At 31.7% G+C, this 14,961-nt stretch overlaps 2 protein-coding genes across 3 annotated transcripts; both read right to left on the bottom strand.

Annotated features, from left to right (window-relative positions):
• Positions 1-1,170: 1,170 nt before the first annotated feature.
• mst (misato mitochondrial distribution and morphology regulator) lies at positions 1,171-3,914 on the bottom strand. The gene is made up of 2 exons (XM_040707721.2): positions 3,696-3,914; positions 1,171-3,642 (listed from the first exon to the last, which is right to left on the bottom strand). The coding sequence occupies exons 1-2, from the start codon at positions 3,857-3,859 to the stop codon at positions 2,361-2,363; spliced, it is 1,446 nt and encodes a 481-aa protein (XP_040563655.1). The 5' UTR covers positions 3,860-3,914; the 3' UTR covers positions 1,171-2,360.
• A 398-nt stretch (positions 3,915-4,312) lies between these two features.
• Cbl (E3 ubiquitin-protein ligase CBL) lies at positions 4,313-14,673 on the bottom strand. 2 transcript variants are annotated; one of them, XM_040707718.2, is made up of 10 exons: positions 13,212-14,673; positions 12,222-12,470; positions 11,739-12,155; positions 11,450-11,669; positions 11,194-11,385; positions 7,117-7,241; positions 6,911-7,047; positions 5,629-6,072; positions 4,831-4,954; positions 4,313-4,767 (listed from the first exon to the last, which is right to left on the bottom strand). In XM_040707718.2, the coding sequence occupies exons 1-10, from the start codon at positions 13,511-13,513 to the stop codon at positions 4,572-4,574; spliced, it is 2,406 nt and encodes an 801-aa protein (XP_040563652.1). In that variant the 5' UTR covers positions 13,514-14,673; the 3' UTR covers positions 4,313-4,571. The 2 variants fall into 2 exon arrangements, with proteins under 2 accessions (XP_040563652.1, XP_040563654.1); XM_040707720.2 differs by lacking the exon at positions 5,629-6,072.
• Positions 14,674-14,961: the final 288 nt, after the last annotated feature.

The following is a 14,961-nucleotide window of genomic DNA, read 5'->3' as shown; positions in this document are numbered from 1 at the left end:
TAGGTAGTTCAATTGATTCCTCATTGGTATTCCTTCTATGGTCTATGGTAGTTGGTTTGAAACGAGGTCGTCTCTTAACTGGCTCACCTAAGGGTTCTTCATCTGTATTTAATTCTATATTAGTATGATAGGGGTTTAACCTAGGGGGTTGACTTGTCTTTATTTGAAGATCATCGTTGTCATAGCTCCCTCCATATTCTTCCTCTTCACGGATACGAGGACCACGCTTTGTTGGATAAGTATATAAATCCTCTTTTTGTGTAACAAACAGTTCATTTGGTTCACCTCTATATGTAACCTGGGGATTGATTGTTGTTGAGGCAGAAGGGAGACTTTTCGTTGTTGATATGGTTGTCTTGGATGTTGTTTTTGTAGTAGTTGTAGTGGATTCCGTTGTTGCTGTTACAGGAATAGTGGGTGGGTAATTAAAATCATCCATGATCCATTCACCTGGAAGAAATTCTTGTTTTCTTAAGCTTGGTCCACTTCGAAGACGATTTGAAAAATAGGCAGAATGGGTTGTTTGGTGTTCCTTGTTCGATTCTTCTTCTATGATATCCACAAGCCTATCTTCATTATTTTGATTCCATTCCAGTCTATGGTAAAGTTTGAAACGCATTATATCATGATGGCACTGATTTGTATCTTGAAAGATATTCGAGGCTAATATGGTTACAACTACTACCAAAAGACCTTTCATTTCCCTTTATACTTTATAAACGCCCAATTAAGAAATGAAAGAATTATTAATTGAAATCCTATTATTATTCAATTCTATTCTACTAAAATAACAATGCCTTTTAAAAAACATGAATGCTCTATAAAATTCCAAAGTATTTGATTTTAAAAGACAGTTATTGAAAGCTACCACTTGATTTCTTACCTCTTAGGATTATCATGCAACTAAAAAATATAATTTTTTGTGTTAACTCCTATTTATTGATCATTTGTAAATTAAAACAAATAATTATTTGACTTTATAACAATGAAAATATGAGTATTCTTTGGTCTGAAATCCAAAATATATGTTATCACTTATAAAATAATAATATCCTTATTTAAATCCTTCAAATACTCCAGAAAATTTGATTATTTATCTTATTTCCCATATTTGTCAGAGCCAAATATAATTTTTGGATGTGTACGTCTGGGTATGAAATGAAACATAGGTTTTTATTTCCTCTGTCTTGCATTATATTCTACATACATATAAATACAAAAAAAATAGCATGTAATACCAATTTTATGGCAACCAATGGACCCAGTATAGTCTTATACACTTATTTATTAAAATAAGTGTAAACTATGGAATAAGTAAAGTAATAGATGTTCCCATTTTGACACAAAATATATGCTAAATAATTTTAACTTTTGTACAATTAAAGCTACAAATACTCATTTCAATTTGGTTGCTTGAATAAGTAATCACTTACTTATAGGAGACAAAGGAACATTCTACTATGATGCAATTTCTTCGTTCTTTCGGATATGAATCGGTTAATCCATAAACATGTTATCAGTTTTGTTATGAATTATACATTGCTATTGAAATGCTTTGTAATAGCACCCATATTTTGCGACGAATTCATAAAAAGATACCGAAGAGTAAAAATGGTTCCAATTGACGCAAGCGGTATTATATGTGTGGTAGTATGTCAGATTTTTTAAGGGTTAACGAAAACTACAGGAGTAAAATTTATGTTGAGGTTTTGTTATTTTAGTAAGGTTTCGTGTTTTTTCTTATTCAATTTAACATATTAATTTTCATATTATAGCATTAAAAAGCTTTGGTAGACGGAATAAAAAATGTATAACCACGCTTTTAATTAAAAATGATATAAGTTAATTAATGTCTACAAATTATGATTACGTATGTGTGTATTAAATTTTTAAGTTTAAAATTTTCCTCCATAAATGTCCTTAATTTATTGTCGATGATTTTCTTTTATGGCTGACAGTTCATAAATGTAACATGACATATATATGTCAGGCTTTACATAATCCATGAGCTCTAAAGGATACGTCTGAGAGCATAACATGTATAAACTTCCGGTGAATCGTGAATATTTCTGGATTACGTAAATGTGTTATTTTATGTTAAAAGTGAGATCAATATCGGTGTACTGTTGCCTGAGCAAACGATGAGTCATACATATCAATTTATCATGTAGCTAGGGGTAATAATGAAACAAAGAAAGGTCCCTTGAGGGGTTTGAATGAGCGGGATGAGGCTTCCAGTGTAGTAACCATGGGAAAAAATTAAAACAACAAATTTATAGTAAAAGAACTGAAGGAATTAGTCATATATATTTCAGTAGAAGATGGCAATATCCCAAAAATGAATGATCTTTTTGAACTTTTCATATATACTGAGCATCTGAATAGTCCTCAGCAATACTTCTCAAACCATTAATAACCTCTTTGAATTCGTCTTCTTCAAGCCCTGCCTCCAAAAATCGATTCATTTTTTGCAAATTTAATTTTTCAGCTTGATTAGATATGTTTTCCAGCACTTTCTCCATACTATTTGAAGAATTCCATGAAGTTATCATATTCGCTCTTTCCATAGAAGTGTCAAATATCTGTGGATATGGACTTCCAACAGGAGACCCCTCATCCAGGATTACATTGTGATAATTGTATGTTGTAGAAAAATTAGTTGATAAATACTCTTGTAAGTTAAATTTGGTTTGTGATCCCCTTTGAGTGGCAGATTGTATTGCAATCTTGGAGCTGGAGGAATAGTCTACACCAGGTGTTAAAGTATGGAATTGCGGAATATCATCACGTAGTGGCATTGAAAAGGCTAAGGAGCAGAATTTCCTTCCCCTTTGGGATAATAAATCCACAAATTCGTGTGTGACATGTGAATTATTTTTTAGCCTCCAAGGGAGAGATAGAGTATCTAAAGATGAAGCTAAAAGTGCTGACGTATGATAGAAGGATGAGTGATCAAGGGAAATCCCTGGAATGGCATTCGGTCTGCGTGGAAGAGGAAAATACCCTGGATTGAGAGACATGGGTGTAAGTAAGGAAGTTTCATAGAGATGGTACAAAGACAGAGTGATATTTAGAAACCGACATGGGTTTCGAAGTGGGTTGAAAGGAGTATCTGTACTATCATTATAGAAAGAAGGCCACATAGGAAAAGTTAGAATAGGTTTTCTAGGATATTCATCAAGGAAATGATCTTTGATGCGAAGAGATAATCCACCAAATCCAGAGTCAATATCAGTCAAGAAGTGAAAACCTTGCAAGTGATCCGCTTCTTCAGAGAAGAATCGTATAGTTTCGAATACTTCTTCCTCCGCATTTTCATCAGGCTTGGTTCCAAGTCCGAAAATGTCAAAAGGCTTTAGAGTATTATTCTTTTGATATTCATTCAGAACAACATTAGTATTCGAATGCAGCATAGGATTTAAGTAATCTGACCAAAATTCAAAGTGAGGATTTGCGAATTTTTCCGATTCATCAATGTCTTTCTCTTCATACTCATTACTATTTTCCTTTGTGATTTCTCCATCCCAAAGACCCGTATTTTCTCTATCATCCTTCACTGAATACAGTTCTCCATATCGAGGAAGAGAGCCAAGACCTCCTTTCAAATCAACGGATACAAGGCGTGGAGTAAACGTCACTTCACTTCAATCAAAATAAAAAGCTACAACTTGTTAATTTATTAAATAAATAAGTACTTAGTTAATGAAAGACCCTCTCGATATAAAACACCAGGATTCGTCTTGGGAAGAACGGCTCGGGGTTCATAGAGAAGATCCTTATCTTGAATGTTCCAAAAATGAGCGCCAACAAAGTTGGAATATGGACCGCATTGGAGCGTAAGAACCTCTTTCGTTGACATCGTGCGTGTTTTATTTCACAACACCCACCTTTGCAAAAAGAAGAATAAAAGAGGAAATGTACATAAGCAAGTCACGTGTATTTATGAATTATAATTTCGTGGTCGATGAAATACTCGGGAATTCATTTTTGGGTGCAAAAATGTGAATGAATAATCATAAAATTTAATTATGAATGTTGCGGAATCGTGATGAGGTTTATTAAATTGATTCGAAGCCAGAACTGTACTTATAAATTATAATGCGCCATTGTCTTTACTAATTTCTATTCTAGAGATACAAAAAAAAAAAAGAAAAAAAAGGGTCGATTCTTAAGCCTTGTTTCCAAAATTTATTCAGAATCTGGAATACTACATTCTTATTAAGCCTTCTATGGAATTGTGAATTACCTCATCCCCAATATCCTTTAATCCTCACTTTTTGACTGTTGTAATTAGAAATAAATAATTTCAAAATTGAAATTTATAAATATATATATTTCTGTTCATTGACTAGATTGAGACAAAATATATGAATATTATTAAGTAATAATATAATTGTTATAAAGTTTTGATCATTTAATTAGATAGAATTGAACTATATAACTAATTAACAAAAACATAAGCCCATCAATAGGAATTGATAAAACGGTGAATAATTATTTATCAAACAACAACAAAAGATTGAACCACGGCTAGCTAGAGGATTTGTTCCGAAGACGATGAATTTGATCTATTAATTATTATTGGGTTGAGCGAACTCTTTGAGAATATCTCTCGCCATAGACAAATCATTTCTAGTAATGCCCAGAGCTCGAATGACAAGATTTTGGGGGAAACCCTCAATACACAACTGAGATATATAATCCATGTTAATATTTTCATAAGAAACTGAGGCGTCCATGCTCTTAAACACATTCCCATAACGAGATCTATATAGAAAAAATGAAAGGAAATAAAATAAGCTATACATAAAAGTAATTTCTTTAGTGTACCTCTTATCTGAGCATCCAATGTTCGTGCTACTAGCACTACTGCTACTTCTGCTCCCGATAATTGACTCGAAAGGTATTGGTAAAATCTCCTTAAATATACTACTAACTTCTCCAGATTTTGAACCTATAAAGAATGAAACACAATACAAATGAGATAAAAACACACTTAGACTAAACTGCTCCGTTTTTGAGTATATATTTAAACTTATAATGCAAATTAGAGAAAAAATGAGATTCCCAAAGCTGTTTTGAATTTAATGCATTTTCGGAAAGGCATGGGCGCTTTTAGTTTGGAAAAAATCAACTTTTTTTGGTTGAACCATTTCAATTTTTAGTCTATCTACCCCATTTGTTTTTGTAAGGGTTTTTGAGTTATTGTCGATTTAAAAAAGTTATCAAGCAAAGCTATTTTCTATGTTTATGACGTCTGATGTGTCGTTACAAAATTTCAAAGAGTCAATAATTCGAGAGTTGTCTAGAGCGAAATACTAATCTATTTATATTTCCTTTAATTGTTCCCCGATTAATTATTAAAATTGAAAATTGTGTAAAACCTTTAATTCAAATAGAATAGTTGTTATTTTATCAAAAAAATGGAACAAGGGTGAAAAAGCGTAATTTTGACAACAGGAAATTACTTCTTTATAGGCTCAATGTCCCAAAACCTTTATAAAAATCTAGAACAATTTTGGAAATCGGATTTTTTTTACCAAACCAAGCAGAAAATGTATTGGTGAAGTAAAAAAAATATACTCTCAAACACGGGACAGTCTACAGAACAAATCTCCCTCTTTTTACTTGATGGTACTATATTGGTGTTTTGATATGTGTGATCACTAGCTTTGGACTTGCTTCCGGGCTTTGATGATGATGATGATGTCGACGACGAGGATGACGAGGATGTTGGTATTAAAGGATCCGGAGCACTAAGCCAGGTTGTAGTATCACTTAGTCTCCTACCTAATTCATTTCTCAGAAGAGGAACATTTGGGCTAACAGGATCACTTAGAGGAGAGCGGGAATTTGAACATGAAGGTTTAGGCACCATATTAGGAATTGACAATTGTGCTGAAGAAGTTGAAGAAGCAGTTTTAGGTGAGAGGGTCATTGAGGTATATGAGGTTTTGTTGGTAGGGAGTATAGTCGGATTCAAAATTATTAAATTATTAGGGCTAGGAGACCTGCTCTTGGATGATATTGCCTGACTTCCATTCTCGTACAAATGTTCCTGCATATCACAGTCTACATATAAGAAAGAATGTTAATAATTATAATTAATATAAATATTAGGACTGCTCTCCTGGAATCTCTCTATATTTTTATCTACGAGAAATTCCGCGGAAATTACATTATTTCATTATATTATCTCCATTTATATAATTTATTTCTAGAAATCATAATATTCTTTTTTGCGTAACAACGGATCTATTATCTATCTATACATAATATATATTTCTATTTATAGGAACGACGGAGTATCAAGCCTACACAATTTGAGTTCAAGGAAATACTTTTTCCCGAGAGCGTTGTACATTGAGTTACGGCGCTTCCATGCATAATTTTCGAGTTTTTCACCATAAATAATTTCCTTAGAATAGTTTGCCTTGATACATCGAAGAATACTATACCTCCGCACCTTGTAGTAGACATGAGTCCCGATTTTCTCTCTATTTTCTTGTACCTTTATAGCTTTTAATAGCATTGGGCTTCCTATAAAGTCCAACATTCCTATAACCTTATCAGTTCCTTATTTAGTATTTTTGGCATTTTGAACAAACATCCAATCCAACAATTTTTCTCAATATTTTTTAACCGAAATGGACGACAAAGAGATCGAAGATTCTTTGTGTTTTTCGTTGTTGCTTCAATCATTTTTTTTTTTTTTTTGTTAGATTTTCATTAAGGTTTCGAAAGAGTTCCAAATATTTTTACTTTTTTTAGGAAGGATGAAACAATTTAAAGGGGCATTGTTGCATATACACTCTATATAAAGAATTTGCATTTTGTTGAAGGACAATTCCCCGGGAAATGAGAAATCCTAATACTATTTAGGAATTATGCGTTTATTTTTATCACTTACTTTCAGTTTTTGTTCTAGGACGACTGTGGGTTGATGGAGGTGGGGGGAGGGGAGGAGGTCCATTTGTAGAGACAACGGGTAGATTAGATTCACATGGAACTGGTCTGGGAATAACTTCTGTTTTGAAACAGTCTTTCCTACAAATAAGAATAATGTATTACTTTAGCTTCGAAATTAAACAACCATTATTAATATTATAACTATACCTTTTGTGGATGATTGGTCGAGGAGGCAGAGGTGGTACTTTAGATAAGACACTACAACAATTTAGGGAAGCTTCTGCTGGTATGGCTGGGGATCTTCGTGGTGATGTATTGGGACTCTGAGTTGACTAGAACAGGATATATTTATTTATACATCATTTTTTAAAGTGACAACAACTAATATACACTTGAAAAACTACTGCACTCCACCTCATTATTCAATTAATGAATTATGATGAGACTCTGAGTACCCTTCAATATTAATGCAATTTCATATAAAAGAATTCGTCTATACTTATGATTGAAGGGATGATAACAATATCATAAGTTTCAAGTCCACAGGGATTGTTTATTGGAATACTAAAATAAAAATGATTATTTAATATATGTGGTTTCTTTTAATTTTTGCCACTTCTTATAATATCATTAGTAGTTCATTATTTTATCGTTATAAGTGGATAAAACTACATTTATTATTGTCTCTATCAAAAAATCTACTAAAAGAAAATACAACTGGTACGTCAACACAAATAAGGATTACATTTGCATTATTTTACGACGAATTAGCGTCAATTCCTATTAACAAATTACACTATGCAACATCATTTTTGTCTGTCGGCTAAAAATCAAGTAAAATGAAGGATCATATTTTGAAGCTAATATTGCTTTCATTGTTTTATATTATAGCTTAAGCTAAGGAATAAATTTTACAATACAACTTCAAAAGATTTGCTGTCAAAAAAATAGATTTTGATTGATTTTTTTCAATTATACTTAAAATTATCTTATAGAGTATTTAATCAATACAAAAGGTTGCGTGATAAAACCGAAAAAATAAATGACTTAATCTGTTTTCAATACAAATCAAATACATTGGATATGAAACATATTTAAATAGGAGTTAATGTTCCTGTCTCTAAAATATTAAATTCTTATATAAATTAGTCAAATAATATACTTAATCATATTTAATTTCGGAACATTTTGTTACGCAGTCTTGCATTGGTTATTTATTAAATATTCTTTAAGAAAATTGAAAGTTAAACTATAAAATCCATCAAAATCAAACTTTTTTTAGAAGGCAAATCTTTGTAAGTTGTATTGTAAGGTTTAGTTTTAGCTATAATATAAAGCAATTGGAAAAATATTAAATTCCAAATATGATAATTCATTTTACTGGATTTTTGAATAATTAAGACACATTTTGTAGGAACTGTATTCAAGATAACTTAATAAATATTTTATTTTTCGAATCCTAAAATGTTTTTTATCAATTTTTATTACCTTTATTTTCATCTATATATTTATTTCCTTTCGAAATATGGCTTTCAATAATAAGTATACTCTAAAAACGTGATTAAAAAAAAATATATATTCTAAAGAGGAAACCTATTGAGGTTGAAGGTTCGAATGGTAATTTTTGTGTTATGCAGCTTAAATAGCAATAGTAAATATGGGCCTTAGCCGACCAGCGTTTCCAGGCCTGAATTTTGTTGTACAGAGAATTATTCTGATTAATCCTTTGGAGGTACTCAAAGTAGCCAAAATTACTCATCCATTGAAACAATTAGAAATTGATGGATTTTATGGTTGAAAGGCAATAATAGAGAGGGGCCGAATTAACACTTTCATAGACCAAATAAAGGTTATAAACTATAATCAACTCATCCCATAAATTTGAGTAGAGGCCCTATACTTGATTGAAATAATATGTATATGAAATATTGGGCTTTACTTATATTTGATGTACAAAAAATAACTGGGATATTTCTCAATTTCTTGATTTTTGCTCAAGTCTTTAATGTTTTTTAATGTTAGCTCACACCAACATACATCAACTTTTATGTACGTAGTTGAAAAAACTATTAAATAAATAAAATGTATTATAACGTTAATGGAATGTATATTTGAAAACTAAACAAAAATACAAACACCCTGGATCCAGGGCCGGTTTTAGTAAGACACTTTCCCCAGCCATGGCTCTGATTGGCGGCTCGTGAAGATATAATTTCGTAAAAACTTAAATATATACTATAAGTAAGAGTATTTTTTATAAATTATTAGACTTTAAAAAAATGAGGTCATTAAAATGAAGTTACAAAATGAGGTCATTAAATAAAATATGAAGAATGGGTCTTTTATATAAAAAAGTTTTTATATACATTTTTTTTTTTAAATTAAAAAGTCCCACACATTTATTTTACCCTAGGTACCGTTCATGCTAAAACTGGCCCTGTTCGGACCACAATATCTAAATTATTTAAAAAATTATGATAAATCCTCCCAAGGATACAATATTTATTAAAATCAAATGATGAATAACTTTGAGCCATTCCACAACCCCACCAATAAAGGTTAAATAAGTAATTTATCATTATGGGAGAATCAAAAAGGTCTATAAGTACAATATAGAAACAAACTTTAGTTTAAACATACACACAAGCCGGAAAAAAACTAGAGAACCTACAATGATACAGAAGGCTACATATATAAAAACATATGACGTAAATTATAATAAGAAACAACTCTCATTTGACTCGAATGATTTAGTTTCAACCACCAGAAAAATAGGCGTTAACATGTAAGTTGTTTTTATTTATTTATACTTGAATGTAGGCAATCATAATTAAAGCTTTGAAATAGGAAATGGAAGAGAAAATTATTCAATTTGTTCAAAAACAGTATTGAATGGTTTTTTATTAATATGATTTTTATATAAAAAAAGTGCTCTTGAAACAAGGGATAAAAAGTTGACTAGTACAAAAAAAATGAAAATAAAAAAACTTAACAACATGAAAATAACGACAAATAAAAAAAGATGTAAAAAGAAGTATTTAGTATTAAAATAAAAAAATAAAGATATGACGATTTTTAAATAGTTTTGAATGTATTATGTTGTAGATGTATATATTGAATGTGTTCTTCATATTGAGAAGTTAGTGTGATTTCGTAACAAATATGAGAAAGAAAAAAATATTAAATCATTATTGCATGTGGGAGAATTGAATTGAATATATTTATTATTATAACTAATTAACAATCTATAAATATTTTGGTCCTCTGCTGTTGCAGCACACGAAACAGTTTCCAGAAAATTATCTCCTAAAGTTATTAACTACGATGTATGGTCATGATGTCGCAATATGTCTATCAAGTGTTGCGTACTGCAAAATAATTGGAAAAACGAAAAAAAATAAGAAGAACAAACTAAAAAAAAAAGGAAAAAAAAAAGCCAAGCAAATAATACAAACGAAAAGATACCAATTGAATACTAAAAGTGAGCCTACAAGGTGGTTCAAGGAATTAGAGTCCCATAAAAAAAATTATATTACACAGAGATTATGGTTCATATTAGAATATATACTAGTACTTTTTTACAGATTTAATATTATCCTGCAAATGACCAATATCTCATTTCATATGCTTGCCGTTGTTCTGAACAGCTTGGCAAAGACTAGCAGCAATTATATACAACGTCTTACGGAGGGTTTTCTCACGCGACTGCCCTAGGGAAGTCCTCACTCGGCGTGGGAACTGCATTGGCCTCCCCTTTGGCCGTACCATACATTTAAAAGTCAAGGGGGTTAAGATCAGGTGAAGATGGAGAGCAAAAGTGCTAAAAATTGTCTGCATTATTCTTACACTTTATTTGCATTCTGTATTTTTGCTGACAAATCGCTGTTGCAATATTTCTGACATAGATAAAGATATATTTACACAACATACTCTTAATTTACGTCTGTTAAATTTCATGGGACTCTAAATCTAGACCACTCTGTACATATAAAAATAAGTAAATGAAAAAAGCCAAGAAAAAACTATTTAATTTAACAAGATATAAATCATCATTCTTGTAAATAAATTGGAAGACAATATTTTACTTATTTTATAAGCCAATTAATATTCCATTAGCAAGGAAATTTTTAACAGAAAAGGTTAAATAATAAAATAAAAGGGACAAAATAAATATCTTAAAACAATCATTACATTACGCACTAATGTCACATGCCAATCGGGGATAACATTTAACAGTTTATTAAGTATTGCTAAAATAATAATTATACTAATCATGCGACTTACCTCTGCAATAACATCATCATAGTTGTCATCACAGTCGATTAGATTCCCCGTAACAGAATCCGGGTTATTAATAGAATGTGCAGCATTAGCAGCTGCTGTCAATGACTCTGGAGAAAAAGGATCAACAACTATTTGTTCCGTCCCTTTAATTTCTGCTCGGCAGTAAGGACAACCTCCTCCTCCTTCCGAATCCTTTTTAAGAAGAAATAATGCATTAGAATGATATATTAAGTCGACGTATAAATGGTCCTCATACCTGCCAGGAGTTTAAACAAGGAGTACACAAGAGATGACCACAAGGCTCAATCCTAATATCTTTACAGTTTTCGGCACAAATTTTACAAAGTTGAAATGTGGATCCCATTTCGCAATAAAGCTCGTATTGTTCTTGGGTAACTTTAATATGATCTTCGGGAGTTGCTTGAACCGCCCAACTAAGATCTGGATTCAAATAACGCCCATCAGGATACAAATAACTAAAAAAAAAAGAAGTCTAGTTGCAATACACAAGGAAACACAGATTTAGGAGGAAATATATTTATTACAATCCTTCACGAGATCCGTCTAATAAGGCTTGACAAAGACTTTTGTTTTGAGGAATAGTTTGAAGGATGTTACCCTCGGCAGTGACGTAGCCGATTGCCCATTGCCCAAGTCTGGTACAGCTCAAACGAAAAACGTAGCTTCCTGGTTTATCGAGATGCCTTTGTAATCTAGCTTTAACCTCGTCATACGTAAGAAAAGCCACGTATCCAGGATGCGTAACGGCAAGGATTTGCCAATTTCTTAGTAAACTTGACCAGGGTTGAAATAAGCGTGTGAACACATCAAATTCGAAATTTGAAATATAATCATTACAAGTAAGGTCAATAGTTGATTTTAAAGCCATAGCTTCAAGTCCTGATCCTATGGTGTGGACCTGAGTTAAAGTTTGACGAAAATTTTTCCATGGTACAATGGTTCTGTAAAAAAAAATTATGGAAATATAATTAACACGGACAATAACTCCAGTTTGATTAATTACTTACTTATCTCCGAAAGATTGTCTCCAAAATTCTGCAGCATCACTTTTTGTTATCCGAAAATTCGTACCGGCGAATACACCATCGTCGTTTGGAAATTCAGCTCTTAATTCACTTAACATATGACTAAAAACAAGACTAAGCTTCGTTAAATTCCTTCTATAATGTGATGATTCGTCAAACATTTTATCACGGCCATCTTTAAAAAGTTTATTCGCTTGTTTACACTTTCGTTGTAGATTTTCTAAAAATACTCTGAAATTAAAATAATAATAAAAGATATTATACTGCAACAATTAACAGGTACAATTCCTCCATAAAAAAATCAGACGAGAAACGAATAAAATAAAATTCATTTGCAAGCTATATTGTCTTAGTATACATAGGTCGTATACGAGTTGCAACCAAAATATGTGTTGACTATTTTTAAATAAGTAATTTAGAGTATTTGTTATGAGGAGAATGTAATTCTTGAAAGTTTCATGGATTGTCAATATATTAGTTGTGTTATATTTGAATGAATTACGAAAATGACTCATTGACATTAATCAAAGTATTCTGTGGTATAAAGTTCAAATGTCTGCAGTAATTATATTTCTCCTAAATACACAATAAATGCTCAATTTTAATACATCAAAATATACTGACAACATCAATATATGGTAATTAATGAAAATGACAGATGATGTAATTAAATAAAGGGGCGTGAGAGGTACAAATTGTCACTTGCACAATCTGCTCATGGAAGAAATGATATCATCTTGTACAACATTGCGACTTGCACGCAAAAATATATGTTTATAAATTCAAGCGTGGTGTTTCAATTATAACACGTTAACTATTGATTTCTTATTGCCAGTAATATTTGGAAGTAGAAAGAAGGCGTTGAATAATGAATGAATCCATGAATTGCATGAATAAATGAAGAAGGTTGTCATGATGTCTGGGGCCAAGTGTTTAGGAGTAAAAGGGGTTAGAATCCATGGGCTGACGGACCTGAAATACTCATTCGAGTTGAGTTCCTCTTCTTGTGAGCGGGAAATGATGTGTAAGAGTCTTTGATACGTGTCTGGAAGAATATCTAATATAAAAGGAGGAGAGTTTCGAAGATTCATCCGCGGATGTTGACAATTCTTCACGACCTTGTCCATCAACTTCCACGTTTTGTCAATGGCTTTCCGATCGATGGGACTCGGGGTTCCATGGCCACCTCCTCCCCCTTCCCCTCCTCCGCGATCTCCAAGAGCACCTTGCAAACGCGATAGAAGGTGACTTAGGGACCCGCCGTTGCTCGACATCCAGGCAGAACAAAATTCAATGATTTCACTTCCGATTCTTCTTTTCTCCACTTCTACAATGTTCACCACAAGCGTGTTGGATCGGGAAGTACTATTAGTGATCTCCTTTTGATGGGATTTCTTCTTACTAACAACAGCTGCACAGTCATCTACTTCTACATTTATTCCATCTCTCTCTTCTAGCTCAAATACTACTACTTTAATAGCAGCAGCTGTCCTTCTTCTTTCCTTCCTTATTCTCCGCGCAGCTCATCTTCTTTTTCTTTTCTTTTCTACTGTGCTCCGGCCATTTCCCTCATCAACGCACCTCCTTTTCTCTTTCTTTCTACTTCATACCTCTATATTTAATATTTTATATAAAATTCTATTATTTCACTCACCCTCCTTTTCTCTTTTTCTTCTTTTTCCTCACTCACGCTGTGTGCGTGAGTGAGGATTCAAATCATTGTTAGCTCAATATTTATATATAATATGCTGTGTACAAGTTGCGATTTTGTACAAGTCGTATCTTGTATAAGCAAACTTTACGAGTTGCAAACTAAAAATGAGATGAATAATTTTAAATGTAGGATTTACAGCCTACTTGGGATAAGGATAATCCAAAAATTGAATATTCCATGGATGATTAACATATTAGTGGTCTAATTTTGACTATTTTAATACAAATTACTACAATTTATGTATAATGTGGAACATTATTAAGTTCAAAGGCCCACAGAGTATATTACTCATAAATATATACATAATAGCCATATAATGCTAATAGATCGAAATGAAATGATAGTATCTATTAATAGTTGGTAATGAGAGGGACCAATGTTGTAAGTAAATAATAATATGAAAAAATTGACACTTGTATTTTGCTCATACAAGTTGCAACTCGTACAGAGATCGCAACTTGTACACAACATATATTTTTCAATTTTCTTTTTATTTAATCTATTATCTCATGACGTCATAATACTGAATTTAATTTTTACGTAGGTATTATACATTTTTTTCTACAAATAAGGCTCTCTAACTGAAGAGTCCTTGTCTCGGTTTCCCTTTTTACGACGTAGAAAGTTGGTTTTTTCACGTCATGTTTTATTGTAGTTATGTTGATATCGTTTTTGTTTATTTAAAATACTTTCTTCCTCTAATTCATAAATATATCATATATGTCATATTAGAGCTTTTTACTGTTTTTTTACAATGTAGTGTTGCTGTAAAAGTGTTTTATTACAATGATATTTGCAAAACATCAGCAAATCTAGAATATTTTTTGTCAATTGTCGATTTTCTTCTTCTCAGTCACCCTTATTAATATTCTTGACGTTTATTGTTTGAATGTTGAATGTCACTCAACTTTATTTCTTCTTTAATCCTAACTCCCTCAAAATTTAGAATTTCTTCGTTATCCTTTAAAGAAAAGGTCGGAAGATACAAAGAAGATTGCTATCACGGCT

Source organism: Lepeophtheirus salmonis, chromosome 2, assembly GCF_016086655.4.
Source record: "Lepeophtheirus salmonis chromosome 2, UVic_Lsal_1.4, whole genome shotgun sequence".
Classification (NCBI taxonomy): domain Eukaryota; kingdom Metazoa; phylum Arthropoda; class Copepoda; order Siphonostomatoida; family Caligidae; genus Lepeophtheirus; species Lepeophtheirus salmonis.
The sequence above is the reverse complement of the archived record's forward strand: the minus strand, read 5'-3'. Positions and strand labels throughout refer to the sequence as shown.